This window comes from Chiloscyllium plagiosum, unplaced genomic scaffold, assembly GCF_037043375.1.
Source record: "Chiloscyllium plagiosum isolate Xiang-an unplaced genomic scaffold, Cpla_swu_hap1 HiC_scaffold_11, whole genome shotgun sequence".
Taxonomy (NCBI): domain Eukaryota; kingdom Metazoa; phylum Chordata; class Chondrichthyes; order Orectolobiformes; family Hemiscylliidae; genus Chiloscyllium; species Chiloscyllium plagiosum.
Window position 1 is genome coordinate 81050436 of NW_028270149.1, and position 23379 is coordinate 81073814.

Below are 23379 nucleotides of genomic sequence, written 5' to 3' on the forward strand. Positions count from 1 at the left end.
AAAGAACTGCCAACAACTTCTAATCATGTGTACTCTTTCAAACAATGCCATTAAATCTGCATTGCCTCGACTCATCACTTCTGCCAAAAAGCATCACCTCACATGTCTTTGGATGAAATCCGGTTTGCCATCCACCTGTCCATTTGGCCTGCATGAACATTTCACAGAGGTAAAATATCTTTCTTTCAAGAGCTCCTTTTAGATTTTGAACACTCCACTTTGATGTTTAGGTTCTTTTTTTTGATTTTCAGGGGCTCCTTTTCCATTCTCACTCATACTTCTGATAGGTGATGCAGTCAGGTAGTAACATTATCTTCTGTACTCGTGTTGATAAGTATGGAACTGAGACCTAACTCAGAAGCAGAATTTGAAGAATCCTCAATAATTATCATCCCTCCATTAAACATAAAGACACCACACCCACTGTAAGCATGAGTATTGTTAGCACAGCAGTATTTAAATTGGTATAATGCATTGGGAAAAGTTAGAAACTAAAGCTTCGTTCAAAAATAACTGATGAACCCTGCATCAGAGAAAAGCATTACCATAACCTGTCCACACTGGTGAAGTCACAGCTGACACATTTTCATTGGATATGCTTGAAGTTGGAGGATTTTAACCGGGCAGTTATTATCCTTTTTACTATATCTTAGATTTGATAGATTTAAATTTAACAATTTATCCAGCACTGCTTTTAATCAAGCATCAATTCTTATTTGTATGTTTGAGTTCTAAACTTCTTCCAGCCGTCTTGTGGAAATGTTTCTTAATTTCACTCCTGAAGGCTCTGGCTCTAATTTTCACATTATGCTCCTTTGCCATAGACTCCCTTAAATTAATTGTTTGCTTATTTGTTTTTTTTTCCACTATATTATCTAATTAGACTTCCCTAATGTTTCCTTCATTGACCAACACTTTGCAAAGTCTTAAAGCCATGAAAAGCACTATGAAAATGCTGCTGCTTATTATTGTTTGGGATCTCAATTTGTACAAAACCATTGCAAGTTTATCTATAACACAGTCCTCAGGTATTCATGGTATGCAAAATACTTTGAGAGATGTTAGCACAAAAAAGGAACCTGTTCTTATTGGAATAAATCTATTCAGTATATAATACAGCCAATTTAAAAAAACATTTCTTCAGCCAGAGAGTGGTGGAATTCATTACCACGGAGCACAGTGGAAGCTGGGACGTTAAATGTCTTCAAGGCAGAGATTGATAAATTCTTGATCTCGCAAGGAATTAAGGGCAACAGGGAGAGTGCGGGTAAATGGAGTTGAAATGCTCATCAGCCATGACTAAATGGCGGAGTGGACTCGATGGGCCGAATGGCCTTACATCCACTCCAAGTTTTATGGTCTGATGGTCTGAAGTTGGAGCCAATTTGTAACATTGTCAGTGCTCACCAATTCTTGAAGTCTGGTTTCTTTCGCAATCTGATCCTTGTATATTATCCTTCACTATCACAGTAAACAATCCCCATAATTCACTGTATTCAACACTTAAACCGTGTTTTAAACACAGTTGGACACTCGTCCTCCAATTCCATAAGCATTAGTTTTGTGAACCAGTTTTTTAGATATGTCAAATGTATTTTTAAAATCGAATATATAACATACATTGGATTTCCTTCAACATTATCCATTATTACATTAAAAATTATCAATTAAGTTAGTGAAGTATGATCTGCCTTTTAAAATCATGCTGATGTGCCCCCGTTAACTCCATGAACATTTTACTTGTACACTAATCTTTTCTGTGGCACAACTGAATACTTTGGAAAATCCAAGGGAACCATACAGAGTGATTCTTCATTATTTACAACCAAAAAAGCAACTAGTAAGTTAATTGAATATCATTTTCATTTAGTAACTATGTATCGTATGATATGTTTGTAATGGGTTAAGTTTTTCTTGATAATACATTAAACCATTTTTCCATCCATTGATGTTAGCTGTCTGGTTGGTCAGTTTTTATTTTCTCTTTCCTGTTTTTCTTGGAATGTAATGGTACACTTGCTAATTTGTAATTCCCTGATACCATTCTAAACCACAGGGGATTCTGCAAAATATTCACTCATTGGTCCATTATCTCTCTCGATACCTCTTTTCAGATAGGATGTACTCCCTTAGGTGCTGGAGATCTTTTGGTATTTCATCACTTAGTTTCTTCCAATACTTTTTCACTGCTGAGATTAATTAGCTTAAATTCCTTTTTATTATTAGTTCCTTGGGTATTTTCTCTTTCTGGCCTTGACTTGATACGGCGTGACATGCTAGTGATCTGCAACTATCACACTATGACAGTTATTCACTCCTAGAACGTAAGGATGAGACGTGGCTATGTAGTACTAATGAATTCAATCGACTTAGTATAGCACCTCATATTTACACACTTACACTACAGTCACTGACAATTGTGCGTTTGGACTCTACAGTACATTTGAATTACTGAGCTTGTGTGTTTCTCAGCATCATGCTGCAAGAGGACAGAACTCAGTAAGACAGAGACTGAGAACTTTATACCATTCCATCACATGCCATGATATATTGCTGGCATCATGACCATGTTCCGTAATGGTATATCACACATTGATGTTGAGATACAACATCGCATTACCCTTTTTTCAAAGACAAGAAATCACAAACAGATGTACTGAACTGCTTTATACAGGTACCTATTGTCCATTTAATAATTATAGAAATATAGAAACATTTATAGAGTCATAGAAATGTACAGCACTGAAACAGACACTTCAGTCCAACTTGTCCATGCTGACGAGAGATCCCAACCCAATCTAGTCCCACCCGGCCCATATCCTCCAAACCCTTCCTATTCATATACCCATCCAGATGCCTTTTAAATGTTGCAATTGTACCAGCCTCCACCACTTCCTTTGGCAGCCCATTCCATACACTTACCAGCCTCCGCATGATAAAGTTGCCCCTTGGGTCTCTTTTATATCTTTCCCCTCTCACTCTAAACTTATGCCATCTAGTTCTGGACTCCCCCCCCCCCCCCCCCCCCCCACTCCACCCCCAACCCCAGGGAAGAGACTTTGTCTATTTATCCTAGCCATGCCCTTCATGATTTTATAAACCTCTATAAGGTCACCTCTCAACCTACGACGCTCCAGGGAAAACAGCCTCAGCCTATCCAACCTCTCCAGATAGCTCAAATCCTCCAAACCTAGCAACATCCTTGTAAGTTTTTTTTCTGAACCCTGGAAAGTAGGCTGATAAGGGGATATGAATCACTCCTCCTTTGACACATATGTCTTAGATTGGTTTGGCGAAGATCTGCGATCCATTGTTAGATCATATCCACTTTGATATGCCAAATAAACTGACAATGGTAGGAATTGTTTCAGTGATGGTTGCACTCATCGTATTACCAATTCGCCAAACAATAATTGGTTGGACAAAGTTATCAGTCATGAGGATGTAATCCTCCCCATACATTTTCGCATGTTAGTTGCTATTTTTCTCCAACGTTTAAAAAGAACGTTGTGTAGCTGTAGAGGTTGCTGGGGTTAAGTTTTGCATTCAGCATGTGTCTCCATGAGTTGCTAGATTTCCTTGTTCATCTCTGGCTTGTATCTCTTTCATTAAGGAGTAAGGACGAAGCTGAGGTGGTGGAAGTCTGGTCCCAGATCAGTCACAAACTCATTTAATGGTAGGACAGGCTCAAGGGGTTAAATAGCCTTCCTCTGTTCCTGTATTCATATCTATAGTCAGGAATTCAATGAAGGGGTTAAATAACCTCCCTTTGTTCCTGTGCATGGTAAAGCAGTCAATGAATCATTTCTTATGTATGTCTTTAAATCAATTTACAATCTGAGAAATTTCATCAATGCTCACAGTGTAAACAAAATCTTGAAGATCCCATGTGATATGGTGGTAATGTCCCTTCAACTGAGCCAGCAGGTCTGAGTTCATTTCCCATCTGCTCCAAACATGTGTAATAATATCTTTCAAAAGGATAATTGAAAAATACCGAGACAAAACCTGTTAACATTATGAAGGTTCTCTGTGCAAAGAAATTTGACATTAAACTGTTTTCTATTGTTATTTTGTTCAGTAAAGTGGTTTTACGCCGTACAAGTTCAGTGGATAAGACTGGGGAGATAGTCTGGTATTTAGCCCTCTGTCTGCTTCTGGCCTGGCTAATAGTTGGGGCAGCGTTATCAAAAGGAATCAAATCTTCAGGAAAGGTAAACAATTTAGTGATGAGCAGAATTAAAACAACTGTCAAAATACAGATTTCTGTAACAATACAACTCGAGCTTGCAAGTTATTTGTGAAGTAGCTGGTTTATCTCCCAGTGATATTAACAGTGTCTCTTTGGAGAGTGGGAGATTCATAAAAGTTATTTGGCACTTCAGGCCTGAGGACGACCTGAAAATCTTTCTTCTGAGGGAAAGAACAGCAGTAATTCCCCCTGCAATGTGTCCTTCATTTTAAGGGTTTCAGTCACTGGTACAGGGACTCTGGGGAATTTTATTTACCTCATGTATGTATTGAACCCTGACCTTTAGCCCAAAAGGACAAATTCTTTGTATTTGCCACCCACTTCAGACATGAAATCAAACATGCTGTGATGTAAACTTACTGGACAGCAATATAGAACAGCACACCTCTGAAGATATGTGTTCAGCTTCTTGTGTTTGCTTACAAGCTATTTTTATCCCCTTGCATTACTGTTGGTGGTTGGATTGGCGGGAACAGTCTCTGACATAGCAAGTTTATAGGCCAGAATGGATTACAATCTCTCCAAAATCTCTCTCCTGTGACAGCAAACTCCTTGTCTTTGAATTAAAATCTTACCTTTCAACATATAACTTTACATTAGTGTACATATAGTAACTTAGAAAAATAATGTGTGATTTCAATTCTGCATTGATTAAAATCCTAGTGCCTTAATGTTCAGTTAAGTTGAATGCTTTAAATGGGGAATATGGGAATACCTAACAACTTATTCTTCGTGCTCAGGTGGTTTATTTCACTGCGACATTACCTTATGTGATTCTGACCGTACTCCTGATCCGAGGGCTTACCCTGGAGGGAGCCTCTAAAGGAATTGAATTCTACATTGGAATCCAATCAGACTTCTCCAAACTGGCAGAGGGTCATGTACGTACACCAGAATAATCCATAGAATTTCAGTTGCCTCATCAGTCTCAAAGTGACATAATTGACAATTATAGCATTACACACATTGAGAGATGTACTTCTGGTCAGTCAAACTCTTGCTGTGGATCTTGTACTTAATCTATGGTTTTATTTTAAAATTCAAATTCCACCATGTCTGGATTTGAGATGACTGAAATTATATCCAAAAGAATTGTTTTGTGAAGGGCAGGTCGTGCCTCACAAACCTTATTGAATTCTTTGAGAAGGTGACTTAGGAAGTAGACGAGGGTAAAGCGGTAGATGTGGTGTATATGGATTTTAGTAAGGCGTTTGATCAGGTTCCCCATGGTAGGCTACTGCAAAAAATACGGAGGTATGGCATTGAGGGTGAGTTGGAGGTTTGGATTAGGAATTGGCTGGCTGGAAGAAGACCAGAGGGTAGTAGTTGATGGTAAAGGTTCATCTTGGAGTGCAGTTACTAGCGGTGTTCTGCAAGGATCTGTTTTGGGACCATTGGTGTTTGTCATTTTTATAAATGACCTGGAGGAGGGGCTAGAAGGTTGGGTGAGCAAGTTTGCGGATGATACGAAAGTCGATGGAGTTGTTGACAGTGAGGAAGGATGTGTCAGGTTATAGCGGAATATAGATAAGTTGCAGAGCTGGGCAGAAAGGTGGCAAATGGAGTTCAATGTAGGTAAGTGTGAGGTGATTCACTTTGGTAAGAGTAACAAAAAGACGGGGTACTGGACTAATGGTCGGATACTTGGTAGTATGGATGAGCAGAGGGATCTTGGTGTCCATGTACACAGATCTCTGAAAGTTGCCACCCAGGTAAATAGTGCGGTGAAGAAGGCATATGGCATACTGGCTTTTATTGGTAGAGGAATTGAGTTCCGGAGCCCTGAGGTCATGTTGCAGTTGTATAAGACTCTGGTGCGGCCGCATCTGGAGTATTGTGTGCAGTTCTGGTCGCCATACTATAGGAAGGATGTGGAGGCACTGGAATGGGTGCAGAGGAGGTTTACCAGGATGTTGCGTGGTATGGTAGGAAGATCGTATGAGGAAAGGCTGAGGCACTTGGGGCTGTTTTTTCATTGGAGAAAAGAACGTTTAGGGGTGACTTGATAGAGGTGTACAAGATGATTAGGGGTTTAGATAGGGTTGACCATGAGAACCTTTTTCCACGTATGGAGTCAGCTATTACGAGGGGGCATAGCTTTAAATTAAGGGGTGGTAGGTATAGGACAGATGTTAGGGGTAGATTCTTTACTCAGTGAGTCGTGAGTTCATGGAATGCCCTGCCAGTAGCAGTGATGGACTCTCCCTCTTTATGGGCATTTAAACGGGCATTGGATAGGCATATGGAGGATAGTGGGCTAGTGTAGGTTAGGTGGGCTTGGATCGGCGCAACATCAAGGGCCAAAGGGCCTGTACTGCGCTGTATTTTTCTATGTTCTAATTAAAATCTGCTGTGGAACTTGGCTCTCAGGCGCAGTCCTCGGAGTACATCACTCTCTCACAGACAGAGAAGAAAGATTTCAAACTTGACAGCTTCTTTTGGTGAGCAATCTCCACAGTGGTCTCATTTTATTGACTGGCAAATCTGTGCATGAGCTATTAGTGCCACAGTGCTGGGTTTAAATTTTGGTTGATTGGTTATTGATATAATCATACTAAAGATCCAACACATTAATGGCTTATTTCACATGAGTGGTTCACAAGAATGATCCTGGGGATGAAGGGCTTGACATATGAGGAGTGGTAGAGGACTCTGGGTCAGTATCGATGAAGTTGAGAAAGATGAGGAGTACTTCATTGAAACTTATGGAATACTGAAAGACCTGGATAGAGTGGATGTAGAGATGTTTCCTCATAGTGAAAGGATGACCCTTGAAAATTGAGATGAGAAGGAGTTTATTCAGCCAGGCGTTGGTTCATCTGTTGGAAGTTATTACTACACCTGTGGAGGCCAAGTAATTGAATGTCTTTCAGGCAGATTGAGTTAGATTCTTGATTAGTGAGGGGATCAAGCTTTACAGAGTAGACACAGGAGAAGTATGTTCAGGAGCTTATCAATTACATTCAAGTAGTTGAGCAGATTAATTGGGCCAAATGGCCTAATTCTGCTCCTATATCTCATGGTCCTATGGACACCTGACATAATCTGGTCAAAGCTGGAAGACACAGGATCATGTCGGGTTTCAAACAATCTGTCAATATTTGAAGATTGAACTAAATGACTACAGTCAAATCTATGCTGTCCCTTGGCAGTTAAAATATTATCTCTAATTTGAGCAATATCCAGGTGCTTCACTTTGGGATTTTGCTAAATTTGACACAACTTTTGACATCTTAACCTCAACAAGTTGTAGAAGAATGGTAGAGAAAGGAAGACACAATGTAGGGTGGAACAGAGTGAAAGGGAATTAGGTCTGAAGGAAGGTCACTCGACCCGAAACGTTAACTCTACTTTCTTTCCCTTGATGCCAAACCTGCTGAGTTTCTGCAGCAATTTCTGTTTTAGTTTCAAATTTCCTGTGTCTGCAGTTCTTTGTTATCATAAAATGGAATATAACTAGACTTTTAAAAATTGTACAGGATGGGATGGAATATCATGAAACGGCCGCTTTATTCCTTTCTTGTGACTGATTCTTTTTTCACATCTTACAATCAATTCATCAATAAACTTTGCAGTGAAATGTCAGACTAATGTAAACATGTTTGAGTCAAAGTTAAAAATCACACAACACCAGGTTATAGTCCAACAGGTTTAATTGGAAGCTCACTAGCTTTCGGATCAACGCTCCTTCATCAGGTGATTGTGGAGGACTCGATCGTAACACAGAATTTATAGCAAAAATTTGCAGTGTGATGTAACTGAAATTATACATTGAAAAATCGATTGTCTGTTAAGCCTTTCATCTGTTAGAATACAGTGATAGTTTCACTTCTGTCATGTGTAAATCACAAAAACCTATTTTTTAAAGTTGCATTCTCGGGTTAGCTGTTAACAATGGTGATAGCTAGACAATATGTTGAAGGTGTTAGCCCCCTGTGTTCTCTGTCTATGACCTGATGTTTAGATTGATTCTAATCTAAAAAGTGAGATAACAGAGTTTTACATAAATTCATGCAGTTTTTGAGCTCAGAGTTCTACATGAATGTATGCAGTTTTTGAGCAAAGTGCAATGTAACTCTGCAAGTACAAATTCACCACACAAAATATGTGTGTGCATGTAGGTCTTTGTCTGTCTGTGTGTGTGTGTCTGTCTGGGGTGGGGGTTGTGAGTGTGAGAAAGTGTGTGTGTAGTGAGTGCAGAGTGTTTTAAGTCTGGGAGTGTGTGTGTCTATAAGGGTGTGTGTGGGTGTCTGTGTGCGCGTCTGTGTGTACCTGTGTCCGTGTGTGTGTGTGGGTGTCTGTGTGCGCGTCTGTGTGTACCTGTGTCCGTGTGTGTGTGTGGGTGTCTGTGTGCGCGTCTGTGTGTACCTGTGTCCGTGTGTGTGTGTGTAGGAATATCTGTGTGTGTGTGTAGTACAATGGTTATCACCTGTAATGTGACATGAACCCAAGGTCCCGGTTGAGGCACTCCCTATGGGTACCGAACTCAGCTATCAGCTTCTGCTCGGCTACTTTCCTCTGCTGCCTGTCCCGAAGTCCACCTTGGAGGATGGTCACCCGAAGGTCCGAGGCTGAATGTCCTGGACCACTGAAGTGTTCCTCAACCAGGAGGGAACCTTCCTGTCTGTTGATTGTTGTGCAGTGCCCATTCATCCATTGTCGTAGCCTTTGCTCGGTTTCCCCAATGTACCATGCCTCCGGGCATCCTTGCCTGCAACGTATAAGATAGACCACGTTGGCTGAGTCACATGAGTACCTGCCATGTACAAGGTGGGAGGTATTCCCACGCGTAATAGTGGTATCTATGTCCACAATCTGATACGTCTTGCAGCGTCCACCGTGACAGGATTGTAAGGAGTTGTCCTGAGAGCCGGGCAGTTTGCTACGAACAATGATCTGTTTGAGGTTTGGCGGTTGTTTAAAGGCAAGGAGTGGAGGTGTGGGGAACGTGACGGACACCTGGAAGTGGACACACACACAACACACACACATATTCACACATACACACATATTCCCACACACACACACATTCACACACACACACACACACATTCCCACACACACACACATATTCCCACACATACACACACATATTCCCACACACACACACACTCTCACATACACACAGACACAGGTACACACGGACGCACACACAGACACCCACACACACCCTTATAGACACACACACTCCCACACATGTATCCCCTCACAGACTTAAAACACTCTGCACTCACTGCACACACACACACTTTATCACACTCACAACCCCCACCCCAGACAGACAGACACACACACAAACAGACAAAGACCCACATGCACACACATATTTTGTGTGGTGAATTTGTACTTGCAGAGTTACATTGCACTTTGCTCAAAAACTGCATACATTCATGTAGAACTTTGAGCTCAAAAACTGCATGAATTTATGTAAAACTCTGTTATCTCACTTTTTAGATTAGAATCAATCTAAACATCAGGTCATAGACAGAGAACACAGGGGGCTAACACCTTCAACACATTGTCTAGCTATCACCATTGTTAACAGCTAACCCGAGAATGCAACTTTAAAAAAAAGGGTTTTGTGATTTACACATGACAGAAGTGAAACTATCACTGTATTCTAACAGTTGAAAGGCTTAACAGACAATCAATTTTTCAATGTATAATTTCAGTTACATCACACTGCAAATTTTTGCTATAAATTCTGTGTTACGATCGAGCCCTCCACAATCACCTGATGAAGGAGCATCGCTCCGAAAGCTAGTATGCTTCCAATTAAACCTGTTGGCTATAACCTGGTGTTGCGTGAGTTTTAACTTTGTACACCCCAGTCCAACACCGGCATCTCCAAATCATGTCTTTAACCACAATATTATTTAACTGGAAAAGCAGAATTGTGACAAGAATTCAACCAATCTTCAGACCTAAATTTTAATTTAGACAAACTTTCTTCTCTTTAGTTAAAAGCCTCTATTTTGGTAGTTAAAAATGACTCCTTGGATGCTGTTTTGAATAAAAGAATAGAGGTCACTGGGTGTCAGTGCAACCAGGAAAGAGTCAAGCCATTCAATTGAAAACATGACTTAAAGGGGAAAAGCATCAAAGCTCCTGGAAGGAATTTGGCAGTGAGTAGAAGACAGGGATACAATATACTGTTTATCAGAGATAGCAATTATCAGTGGAAAGTTAATTCATTTAGTCCCGCCATTAAATTGGGAGCCAAACACACTGCAGGTTTCTTGTGGTAAATGCAATTGTATGTATACAAAAAACTTCAGTGTGATTTCCTGATGGTGATGACTTTTTCCTGCTATTTTATAGGTCTGGAAAGATGCAGCAATACAAATTTTCTTTTCTTTGTCAGTGGGTTCTGGTACTTTAATAGCACTGTCATCCTACAACAAATTCCACAACAACTGTTACCAAGACGCCATTGTTGTCTGTGTTGTTAATTGTGGTACAAGTGTATTTGCCGGATTTGTCATCTTCTCTATCCTTGGACATATGGCTCATATTCAAGGGAAGCCTGTTTCTGAGGTTGCCCAATCAGGTAAGTGCAGTGTCCACTTTGCTGTCTTCTGTTAAAATATTTCCAAACTTGTGATAAACCTGATGGGCAAAGGTAGCCTGGTTGAGGAATTCATGGAATGATTTCAGGATAGTTTCTTAGAACAGCAAGTTCAGAAGCCAACAAAAGAGCAAGCTGTACCAGACCTGGTATTGTGCAACAAGAAAAGATTAATGCCCAATATTATGGTGAAGCTGCTCCAAGCTAGCATTTTACATGCAACTTGGAGTAGGAGAAGTGAGTGCAAAATATTTTAGTAAACTTAAATGAGAGCAATTATGAGGTCAGGAAAACAGAGCTGTCTAAATTAAATTGGCAAATTAGATTGAAGCGTAGTTTAATGGAAATGCAGAGGAAGCTATTTAGTCAGATTTTCACAATATATAGAAGATTTTTATTCTAAAGATAAATTAAAATTCCAAGGGACAGACCCAACATTCATGGTTAAATAGAAAGGTTAAAAACAATATGTTACTGTGGAAAGACAGATGGTACAAACTCGGCAGAATGTAACAAACAATACAGAATGACAAACAAATAATTCAGAAGGAAGAATTAGAGTTGTAAAGTAAGGTCGCCAGAAATATAAAGAGAGTTAACAAGCATTTTTATAAATATTCAAAAAAGAAATGTTAACGATGAGCATTAGTCGTATGGAACCTGGAAAATAAAGAGATGGAAGATGAACTGAACAGATATATTGCATCAATCTTCATCATAAAGGGTACAAGTAACACTCTAGAAGTAGCAATGAATCCAGGGAATGGAAAGGAGGGAGGAACTCCGGAAAACCCCAATTACCAGAGAAGTGATAATGTGCAAGTTGTTGGAGTGTGGTCTGACAAATATCTGAGTCCTGTTTGACTATCCTCGCCTCTTAAAAGAAATGGCTGGTGACATAATTGATGCATTTGCTTTAATTTTCCAAAACTCCCCCGATTCATGAAAGATACCACGAGCTTGGAGGGTGGTCAATGGACCTTGGAGGTTGGGCAAAGAAAGGAAGAATATACAGGTCAATTAACTTGACATGTATCATAGAGAAAATGCTAAAGTTTTTTTAGATTAGATTACTTAGTGTGGAAACAGGCCCTTCGGCCCAACAAGTCCACACCGACCCGCCGAAGCGCAACCCACCCATACCCCTACATTTACCCCTTTAACCTAACACTACGGGCAATTTTAGCATGGCCAATTCACCTGACCCGCACATCTTTTGTGACTGTTGGAGGAAACCGGAGCACCCGGAGGAAACCCGGAGAAACCCACGCAGACACGGGGAGAATGTGCAAACTCCACACAGTCAGTCGCCTGAGGCGGGAATTGAACCCGGGTCTCTGGCGCTGTGAGGCAGCAGTGCTAACCACTGCGCCACCGTGCCGCCCACTAAGTTGTGATTAAATAGATTATATTGAGGCATTTGAGGTAAATTGCAGATTTTGAGGAAGACTCAACATGGTTTGGTGAAAAATAAATTAAGTTTGACAAATTTATTGGAGCCCTTTAAGGAAGGGTTAAGTATTGCTGATAAAGAGTAACCCCAGGATGTTCTTACCTCTAGAAGGCATTTGTTAATGTCCCATTAAAAGTATGGTGCTAATTAAAAGCTTGTTATGTAGAAGATATTGGCATGGATAGAAAATTGGTTGGCTGACAGGCAGCAGAGAGCTCATTTTAAGGTTGGCAAGTGGTCTTCCATGAGAATCAGTGCTGGGACCACAACTGTTTACAATTTATACAAATGACTGGGATGAAGAGATACAGAGCATGGTTGCTAAAATTGTTGACAACACCAAGAGAATTTGTGGAGCAGACTAAACTCCCTCAAAATCTGAAGAAGATAGCCTTTCCGCTAACGTTTTCTTACTTCAAAGGCAAGGACCAGACCTTGCATCCTGGATGCAGTTTGATTGATTAAACAACCAGTCTTGAAAGTAAACACACTTTATTCATACACTGCAGTTAAAATGCAACAAACAAAAGATGAAATCAGAATAACTTTACTCTATTGGGAAAGATAACAGAATAATAGTTTATTTAACTACTAAACAGTAACTGTTCTGATATAACAATATCCATTAACACACCCTTGGCAACAGCGAATTCAGTAAGATAGGTTGTCTCACATGTAATTCTAGCAGCAGGAAGAGAACCTGGAACAGATAGAAGAAAAGCAACTTCCAAATCCACCGTCAAGACCAAAAGCAACTGCTACTAAAAAAATTAAAACAAGATTCCTGGTTCTGTGGAAGCTTGAACCTACCCATTCAAGCTGCCTCAACTTTGAAAAAAAAATCCACGACCTCACAAGCTGTTAACTTTATTGGCTTTGAGCAGACTGCTTGACGTCTCTGTCTCAACCTTTCTTCATGGAAAAAAAAGTCAAAATACATCTCTTAAAGCTATAAGATCGTCACAACCTCACCCTTTAACAGAATGAACCATCAATTATGAAGATGGCTTCACTTTTAAAAACCTTTTAGCCTTCTGCAATTAGTACACCACAAAGTGTATATGTTGCATTGACTCTAAGAATGCAATTATGCACCAGTACAGTCCATCTCATTCTGTTTCCCTGCCACTGAATCCTCCATCTTTCTTCATCAAAGTCCTGACAATACATTGGCAATTACATTCTCTTGTCCTGCCATGTGTACAATTTTCAACTTGAATGGCTGCAATTAGTTCTATCTAAATAATCTGGTATTTTTGTCCTTAATTTTTTCCAAAAAATGTAATGGTATATACAGTTGTCTCAGATTACTGGCGATATAAATGTTGAAATGTTGCAACGCCAACACCAGACTCGAGGTCTTCTTCTCAATTGTGGAACGTTTCTGATAATTATTCAATTTTCTGGAAGAAAAAAACCCAATACGTGTTTCCATCTTCTTCTCGTTGTCTTGCAAGAGTACAGAACTGACACTCTCATCACTCACATTGAAAGCCATTTTGAATAGCTTTGTATAATTAGATGTGCCTAACATTGGGGCAGTGGTCAATACAGCTTTCAGGCTGTCAAATGCCTTCTGACATTCCTCTGTCTGCTGAAATGTTCTGCATTTCTTGTTTCCTGCATTTCAAGTTGCTTGTTCCACCTTCTCAATACAGTCTTCCAAATGTGGAATAGGATATGAATCAGATTTTGTAACTGCATTGACTTTGTGGTAGTCTACACATAGTTGAAGGTACTATCTGGTTTTGGCACCATTATTATTGGTGACCTCCATTCTCAGCAACTCATTTCGATTATATTACCTTTGATCATGCATTCGGTCTCTTTTTGCACCTGTTCCAACTTTAGAGGATCAAGTATATCAGGATATTGCTAACTGAAATAGCATTTCCTATATCTACGTCATACCTAATCAGATTAGTACTTCCCAGCTTATTCCAACATGTGATTGTAATAACTCTTTCGATTTTCCTCTGGCAGATAATTCAATAATTCATATCAATTTTTGATAAATGTCCAATTCAGAATCCTCTGAACTTGGTTCTTCACTCTGTTGTAACCAGTAACACATTCTCCCTTTGCTTTCCTTCCCTATCAAAATACCTTTTGAGCACATTCACATGACACACTCTGAGGCTGCTTTCTGTCTAACGTTCTTATTAAATAATTCACCCTACTCAATTTCTTTTTGATTTGATAAGACCCTTTAAAGGTTCACCTGTCACTAGAAGTTACACACACTTTATATTGGCCAAATTCTGACTTGTTGATTTTTGCTGTGATACTTTTAAAATGCACTCTACCCAACTCACCCACTATATTTAATTTGACACATAGTCCAAATATGGGGTCTCTGAACTCTAACTCACCAGCTTCTCTTTAATCAGTTTCAGTGATCATCTCACCTCATGCCCCAAAGAACTCAAATGGACAGAATTTGGTTGATTCATTTAGTGCATTCCTATTTTCAAAAAAGTACAAATGGAATTCCTTTATCCCAATCCTTTGGATAGTCTTGACTCTCAGTCTTCAACAGGGTCTTCAAAGTTTGCTGCTGTTCTAATGCTCCCTGTGATTCTGGATGGGGCGCAGTGGATTTGAATTGTTTTGTTCGAAAGCTAACCAAAATTTCCCTGACTAATTTGGTATAAAGTTTGACCCTTGATTTGATTGCATTTCTGTGGATAGTACATATCTCGTTTTAAAAAAAAACATTGAGGAATTGTTCAGCAATCGTTTTAGCCGTGATACTGCGTAATGGAATGGCTTTTGTAAATCTAACAGTCACATTCATTATGGTCAACCAATACTGATTCCCATATTTCGTTTAAGTCAAGGCCGTAAGCAATCAATTAAAACTCTTGTAAAATGTTTTTCCATAAGATATAGGAGCAGAAATTAGGCCAATCAGCCCATCGAGTCTGCTCCGCCAAAGGTTTCTCGACCTCATTCTTCTGCTTTCTGCCTGTTACCCTTGATACCTAAGAAACTATCTATCTCAGTTTTAAGTATACTCAATGACCTGGCTTCCACAGCCTTTTGTACCAATCAATTCTGTAGATTCACCACTCTCTGGCTGAAGAGGTTTCTCCTTATGCCCATTCTAAAAGGCTTGGCCTCAGGTCCTAGTCTCTCCCATCAATGGAAACAGCTTCCCAACATCTACTCAGTCCAGGCCTTTCAATATTCTGTAAGTTTCAATTAGATACCCACCTTATCCTTCTAAACTCCATTGCAGATAGACTCAGGGTACTCAAAAGATTTCTCAAATATGTTAAGCTTTTCATTCCTAGGACCTTTATCGTGAACCTCCTCTAAACATGCTCCAGGACCAGTACATCCTCCTTGAGATATGGGGCCCAAACCTGCACACAATACTCCAAATGTGGTCCCACCAAAGCCTTATAGAGCCTCCAAAGTATGCCCCTGCTTTTATATTCAAGTCCTCTCAAAGTAAATGCCATCATTGCATTTGCCTTCCTAACTACTGACTCAACCTGCAAGTGTACCTTGAGAGAATCCTGAACTAGAATTTCCAAGTCTCTTGGCACTTCAGACTTCTGAATTTTCTCCCCATTTAGAAAATAGTCCATGTCTCTGTTCTTCCCACAAAGTGCATGACCTCCCACTCTCCCAAGTTGTGCTTCATCTTCCACTTCTTTGCCCACTGTCCGAACCTGTCCAAATCCTTCTGCAGCCGCCCCATTCCTCAATGCTACCCATCCTTCTACCTATCTTTGTATCATCTGCAAACTTAGCCAGACTGCCCTAAGATCCTTCACTGAGATTGTTGATGTATAAAGTGAAATGTCATGGTCCCAACAATGTGCCTTGCCGAACACCACTTTGTTACTGGCTGCCATCCTGAGAAGGACCTACTCTGCTTCCTGCCAGATGGCTATGCTTTTATACCTTGTCTCTAACACCATGGGCCCTTATCTTACTCAGTAGCCTCGTGTGTAGCATCTTGTCAAAGGCCTTCTTGAAATACAGGTAGGTAGCTCTGCTTGGTACGACATTCTTGTTACATCCTCAAAGAATTTGTCAGGCATGACTTCCCCTTGATGAAGCTGTGCTGAGTTTCCCTATTTTACCATACACTTTCAAGTATTCAGAAATCTTGTCCTTCACAATGGATTGCACGATCTTACCCACAATCACGGTTCGGTGAATCGATCTGTAATTTTCTGCCTTTTGTCTTACTCCCTTTTTAAACAGGGGTCTCACATTAGTGATTTTCCAGTCCTCTGGGACCCTCCCTGATTCTAGTGATTTCTGAAAGAACCTCACTAACGCCTCTGCTATCTCTTCAGCTATCTCTTTTAGAACTGTGGGGTGTTGTCCATCTGGTCCAGGTGATTTATCCACCTTCAGACCATTCAGTTTTTCGAGCACCTTCTCCTTGGTGACAGCCACCATTCCCAGCTGTGCTCCCTCACTCTCTTGAAGTTTTGGGAAATTATTTGTGTCTTCCACTGTGAAGACTGATGTGAAGTAGCTATTCAATTCTTCAGTCATTTCCTTGTTCCCCACTGCTTCTCTCCAGTGTCATTTTCCAGCTCTTTTGCCCTTTAGATATCTAAAGAAACTCTCACAGTCTTCCTTTATATTACTGGCTAGCTTACCCTCATTTAATCTTCTCCCTCCTTATTTCTTTTTTTGTTGTTGCCCTCTGTTGGTTTTTGTAAGCTCCCCAATCCCCTGGTTTCCCACTGTCCTTTGCCATACTATATGCTTTCTCTGACTTCCCTCGTCTGCCATGGTTGCCTCATGCTCCCTGTACTGTGCTTCCTTATCCGAGGGATGAATCTCTCTCTTGTGTTTCCTGAATTACTCCCAGAAACTCCTGCCATCACTGTTCCACTGTCTTCCTGCTGGGCTCCTCTCCCAGTCAATTCTCCCCAGCTCCTCCCTCAAACTTCTGTAGCTGCCTTTATTGGGCTATAATACCATTACCTCTAGTTCTATCGTGTCCCTCGCAATTTGCGGATTAAATTCAATCAAATTATGATCACTGCCTCCTAAGGATTCTTCACCTTAAGCTTTATTATGGGGGTGGGATGGTGGCTCTGTGATTAACATCGCTGCCTCACAGTGCCAGGGATCCAGGCTCGATTCCAGCCTTGGGCAATTGTCTTTGTGGAGTTTGCACATTTTCCCTGTGTCTGCATGGTTTCCTCCGGGTGCTCCGGTTTCCTCCCACAGTCCAAAGATGTGCAGGTTAGGTGAATTGGCCGTGCTAAATTGCCCATCGTGTTCAGGGATCTGTAAGATAGGTGAATTAATCAGGGGAAATATAGAGGAATAGGTCTGGATGGGTTACTCTTCAGAAGGTTGTCGTGAATTTGTTGAGCCAAATGGCCTGTTTCCACACTGTAGGGATTCTATGAAAAGTCTCCCTCATTGCACAACACTAAGTCCAGTATTGCCTGTTCCTTAATGGGCTCCACCACAGGCTGCTCCAGAAAGCCATCTCGTAGACATTCCACAAATTCCTTTTCTGTCAATCCACAACCAACCTGGTTTTCCCAGTCCAGCTGCGTATTGAAAACCCTTATGATCACTGTAACTTTGTCTCTCCTAGACATCTTTTCTATTTCCTGGTGTACCTTGCACACCAGCTCTTTACTACTGTTTGGAGACCTGTACATAACTCCAACATTTTTTTTTTTACCTTTGTGATTCCTCAATTCTACCCACGCAGATTCTACATCATCTGACCTGACTTGGTTTCTTAATGGTTGATTTAATTTTATTTCTTGCTAATAAGGCAAGCCAACTCCCTCTGTCCACCTGCCTATCTTTTTAATAGGATGTATATCCTTGAATCTCCCAATCCTGATCACCTTGCAGCCAGGTCTCTGTGACACCCATCCTGTCATACCTGCTTTTTCGATATGCGCCTAAAGCTCACTTACCTTGTTCCTTATACTGCATGCGTTGAGGTGTAACACCTTCAGTCCTGTATTAACCATCCCTCTTCTCACTGTCATTCATTTGTCCAGTGTGTGGTGTTTCTTTAGAGAGGGAATGGGTAATAAGGGTGCTAGTTTAATCTCTGCCTAAGGTTTTCCAATTACCTGACATATATGATATGTCTCGCAAAAGTCAACCACATCCAAAGACAGTCCAGGCCAATAAAATGTTTTTTGGCTTAAGTTTTTCTTACCCACAAATGACCATCTCCTGGTAATTCCATAAGACCATAAGACAAAGGAGCGGAAGTAAGACCATTCGGCCCATCGAGTCCACTCAGCCATTCAATCATGGCTGATGGGCATTTCAACTCCACTTACCCGCATTCTCCCCATAGCCCTTAATTACTTGTGACATCAATAATTTATCAATTTCTGCCTTGAAGACATTTAGCATCCCAGCCTCAACTGCACTCTGCGGCAATGAATTCCACAGGCCCACCACTCTTTGGCTGAAGAAATGTCTCCGCATTTCTGTTCTGAATTTACCCCCTCTACTTCTAAGGCTGTGTCCACGGGTCCTAGTCTCCGCGCTTAACGGAAACAATTTCCTAGCGTCCACCCTCTCCAAGCCATGTATTATCTTGTAAGTTTCTATTAGATCTCCCCTTGATTAGATTAGATTACTTACAGTGTGGAAACAGGCCCTTTGGCCCAACAAGTCCACACCGACCCGCCGAAGCGCAACCCACCCATACGTTTACCCCTTATCTAACACTACGGGCAATTTAGCATAGCCAATTCACCTGACCTGCACATCTTTGGACTGTGGGAGGAAACCGGAGCACCCGGAGGAAACCCACGCAGACACGGGGAGAACGTGCAAACTCCACACAGTTAGTCGCCTGAGGCGGGAATTGAACCCGGGTCTCTGGCGCTGTGAGGCAGCAGTGCTAACCACTGTGCCACCGTGCCGCCCATAAACTCCAATGAATACAATCCCAGGATCCTTAGGCGTTCCTCATATGTTAGACCTACCATTCCAGGGATCATCCGTGTGAATCTCTGCTGGACACGCTCCAGTACCAGTATGTCCTTCCTGAGGTGTGGGGACCAAAACTGGACACAGTACTCCAAATGGGGCCTAACCAGAGCTTTATAAAGTCTCAGTAGCACAACAGTGCTTTTATATTCCAACCCTCTTGAGATAAATGACAACATTGCATTCGCTTTCTTAATCACGGACTCAACCTGCATGTTTACCTTTAGAGAATCCTTGACTAGCACTCCCAGATCCCTCTGTACTTTGGCTTTACGAATTTTATCACCGTTTAAAAAGTAGTCCATGCTTGTATTCTTTTTTCCAAAGTGCAAGACCTCGCATTTGCTCACATTGAATTCCATCAGCCATTTCCTGGACCACTCTTCCAAACTGTCTAGATCCTTCTGCAGCCTCCCCACTTCCTCAGTACTACCTGCCTGTCCACCTAACTTTGTATCATCGGCAAACTTCGCTAGAATACCCCCAGTCCCTTCATCCAGATCATTAATATATAATGTGAACAGCTGCGGCCCCAACATTGAACCCTGCGGGACACCGCTTGTCACCAGCTGCCATTCTGAAAAAGAACCTTTTATCCCAACTCTCTGCCTTCTGTCAGGCAGCCAATCCTCAATCCATACCAATAGCTCACCTCGAACACCATGGGCCCCTCACCTTGCTCAGCAGCCTCCCGTGTGGCACCTTATCAAAGGCCTTTTGGAAGTCTAGGTAGACCACATCCACTGGGTTTCCCCGGTCTGACCTACTTGTCACCTCTTCAAAGAACTCCAACAGGTTTGTCAGGCACGATTTCCCCTTACTAAATCCATGTTGACTTGTTCTAATCCGACCCTGCTCTTCCAAGAATTTAGAAACCTCATCCTTAATGATGGATTCTAGAATTTTACCAACAACCGAGGTTAGGCTAATTGGCCTATAATTTTCCATCTTTTGTCTTGATTCTTTCTTGAACAAGGGGGTTACAACAGCGATCTTCCAATCATCCAGGACTTTCCCTGACTCTAGTGACTTTTGAAAGATCTCAACTAGCGCCTCCGCTATTTCCTCAGCCACCTCCCTCAGAACTCTAGAATGTAGCCCATTGGGGCCAGGAGATTTATCAATTTTAAGACCTTTTAGCTTTTCCAGCACTTTCTGTTTTTAATGGCAACCATACTCAACTCAGCCCCCTGACTCCCTTTAATTGTTGGGATATTACTCATGTCTTCCACTGTGAAGACTGATGCAAAGTACTTATTAAGTTCTCCTGCTATTTCTTTATCTCCCATCACTAGGCTTCCAGCATCAGTTTGAAGTGGCCCAATGTCTACTCTTGCCTGTCGTTTGTTTCTTATGTGTTGAAAGAAACTTTTACTATCATTTCTAATATTACTGGCTAGCCTACCTTCATATTTGATTTGTGATTTCATGTGGCCTACTTCATTACAATGAAAACTTCTGAACTTTTATTATTCTCTTTTCCCACCCTCATGGGTTTTCATTTTACCCTGTGGTAAAAAAACTGCACTATCTTTATGGTCGTCTTTTCCTTTACTACATGAGGATGTCTCTTTTCCCCAATTTTTTTCCCTCGCAGATTGAAATTGATGTTGGAAGCCAAACTTTGATTTATGAACCACCTCATAATCCTCTGCCATTTCTGCTACTAAGCTGCCAGTCTCAACTCTCTGCTTTTCGACATGAGTTCTCACTACTTCAGGAAGTAAAGTTTTGATCTCCTCCAAAATAATCATCTCTCAAAGCGAGCCATATACTTAATCTATTTTCGATGCTCTTACCCACTGATCAAAGTTTGCTTTGTCTGATCCTTTCAAACTCTATGAACGTTTGACCAGGTTCTCTCCTTAGATTCCTAAAATGCTGCCTGTAGGCTTCTGGTCCTAGCTCATATTCACTTAAGATGGTTTTTTTCACCACCTTATACTCTCCTTTGATAGTGATGCAAATACCTCACTGGTTCTACCTTCTGACTTTGTTTGGATCAACAATACCCACATGGTCACTGGCCATTTCAAATGTTTAACGACTTTTTCAAATGAAATGAAAAAGGCTTCCACTTCCTTCTCGGCAAATTTAGGCAATATTCGGACATATTTAAACAGGTCTTCACTGGGCCTTTAGGTAAGATGGGGTTGTTCTCCATCACTCATCAATACTCCTGTCTTTCATCTCTACCTCTGCCATTTCAGTTCCAACCTCTGAAGTTCAAAAGTTTGCCCTTTCCTCACAGACACAGACGATCCCATTTACAGCTTTTTGTGGCTATTTCAAAAGCTTTGCCTTGCTGCTTTTCTGTAAAACTCCCAAAGTAACCTCTTCCACCATCCGGAAACTCTTGGTGACTGAAAGAGCCATCATTACACAAGGCACACCCTATTTAAACTAACTGAATTTAAAAAACTGTCTTTGAGTCCAATAATTGTCAACACCATTAGAGATTTTGATCCAGACAAGAGATCCAATTTGTTCTGGACCAGACCAAACCCTGTAAAAATATTACAAAGATAGCCTTCACTCTGTTAATTTTCTTATTTTAAAGGCAAAAATACCAGGCATTGAGTTTCAAATACAATTTGAATGGTCAAACTATGAGTCTTGAAGCAAAACAGACTTTATTTTAGCTATAGTTAAAAGATAACAAATGAAAGAAGAAATTGGGATAACTCTGTTGGAAAACTTAACAGAATAAGAGATTATTTTATTACTAAACAGAAACTGTTCCCATGTAGTAAGATCCCACAAAGATACCCTTGGAAATGGTAAATTCAGTAAATAATAGACTTTAATGCAATTGTAGCAGCAGGAAGAGAACACCCCCACCCCACCAGATTTTATCTTTGACAGCGAGAGACAAAACAGTTTCCATATCTAGGTTCAAGAGCCCAGCAACTGCCCCTGAGAAACTAAAACTAAAAATCCTGGTTCTCTGGGAGCTTGACCCCACCCATTCAGGCTGTTTCTGTTGTTCCAACATGAAAAAAACCCACAACCTCACAAGCTGTTCATTTTATTAGCTTTGAGCAAACTGTTCGGTATCGCTGTCTCAATCTTTCTTCATTTAAAAACAGAACAAAATACACCTCTTCAATCCATTGTATTGTTATAATAGGTAGGAAAATGAATTGAGAACGGGACATAAGGAGGCTACAGAAAGATAAAGATGGGATCAGTAAGTTGACAAAGATGTGACAAATGTAGGAACATATAAGATTGTCCATTTTGGCAGGAAAAATGCCAAGAAAAATCTCATCCAATTGGTGAAGGCGTTCTGAGCTCGAAAATGCAGAGGTCCTACTGCATGAATCACAAAAATAGCTAATATGCAGACTTAGCAGGTAATTGTCAAAGCTAATAGAATGTTATAGTTTATTGTGGGGGGTATTAAATACGAAAGGAAGAAGATTATAGTTCAGTTATGCAGAGCATTAGTGATATTGCCTGTGTACAGGCAACTTATTTAAGGAGGAGGTAAATGCATTAGAAACAGTGTAGAGTAATCTTATCAGTCTAATACCGGGAATGTGTATGAAACCAATTGGACAGGCTAGGCTTGTATATGCTGGTCTGACCATTTAACGTCTCGATGGGTCTTCATGGAAGAAATTAGATCTCTGTCTCAGAAATAAGGTGTGCCCATTTAAAATATGTGGGGTTTTTTTGTCGCTCTCACAGAGGATTGAGAGTCTTTGGAACTCTCCATGAATACGTGGTAGAGATAATATCTTTGCATACTTTCTAAGGTCAAGTTCAATAGATTTTTGTTAAGCAGTGGGTGAAAGGGTTATCTGGTTTGTGCAGGAATGTGGATTGAAGTAACAGGCAGGTCAGGCATGATCTTTTTTAATGGCAGCGATGGGTCATGAGGCAGAATGGATGACTCCGGCACCTTTTACACATGTTCATATTTCACCAAACCACAACCTCTCTATTCTGTTGGCACAGTCTGGATCTGATTAGATTATAACTGCAGAATGAACTAAACTGACTTTCACAAATTAGAGGAGATTGGTCCTGAAGAGGTTTGGAGTTCCATTAAATATTGTGGTGTCTTACGAGAAAATTTCGCTAATTTAGTTAAGTAAAAGTCCAACTGAGGGGCTATCCTTTAGGACTCAAAATGTTTTG

General features: G+C 40.8%; 1 protein-coding gene across 4 annotated transcripts in view; it reads left to right on the top strand.

Moving 5' to 3' along the window:
- LOC122557087 (sodium- and chloride-dependent neutral and basic amino acid transporter B(0+)-like) overlaps positions 1-23379 on the top strand; it is a 119052-nt gene that overhangs the window by 72629 nt on the left and 23044 nt on the right. For all 4 annotated transcript variants that reach the window (XR_015758697.1, XM_087992232.1, XM_087992231.1 and 1 more), the window contains 3 exons: positions 4082-4214; positions 4993-5133; positions 10574-10802. Coding sequence is in view for 3 of the 4 variants with exons in the window: in XM_087992232.1 (XP_087848358.1) it covers positions 4082-4214; positions 4993-5133; positions 10574-10802 (503 nt within the window). In the remaining variant the exon portion in view is untranslated. The remainder of the gene's footprint in view (positions 1-4081; positions 4215-4992; positions 5134-10573; positions 10803-23379) is intronic.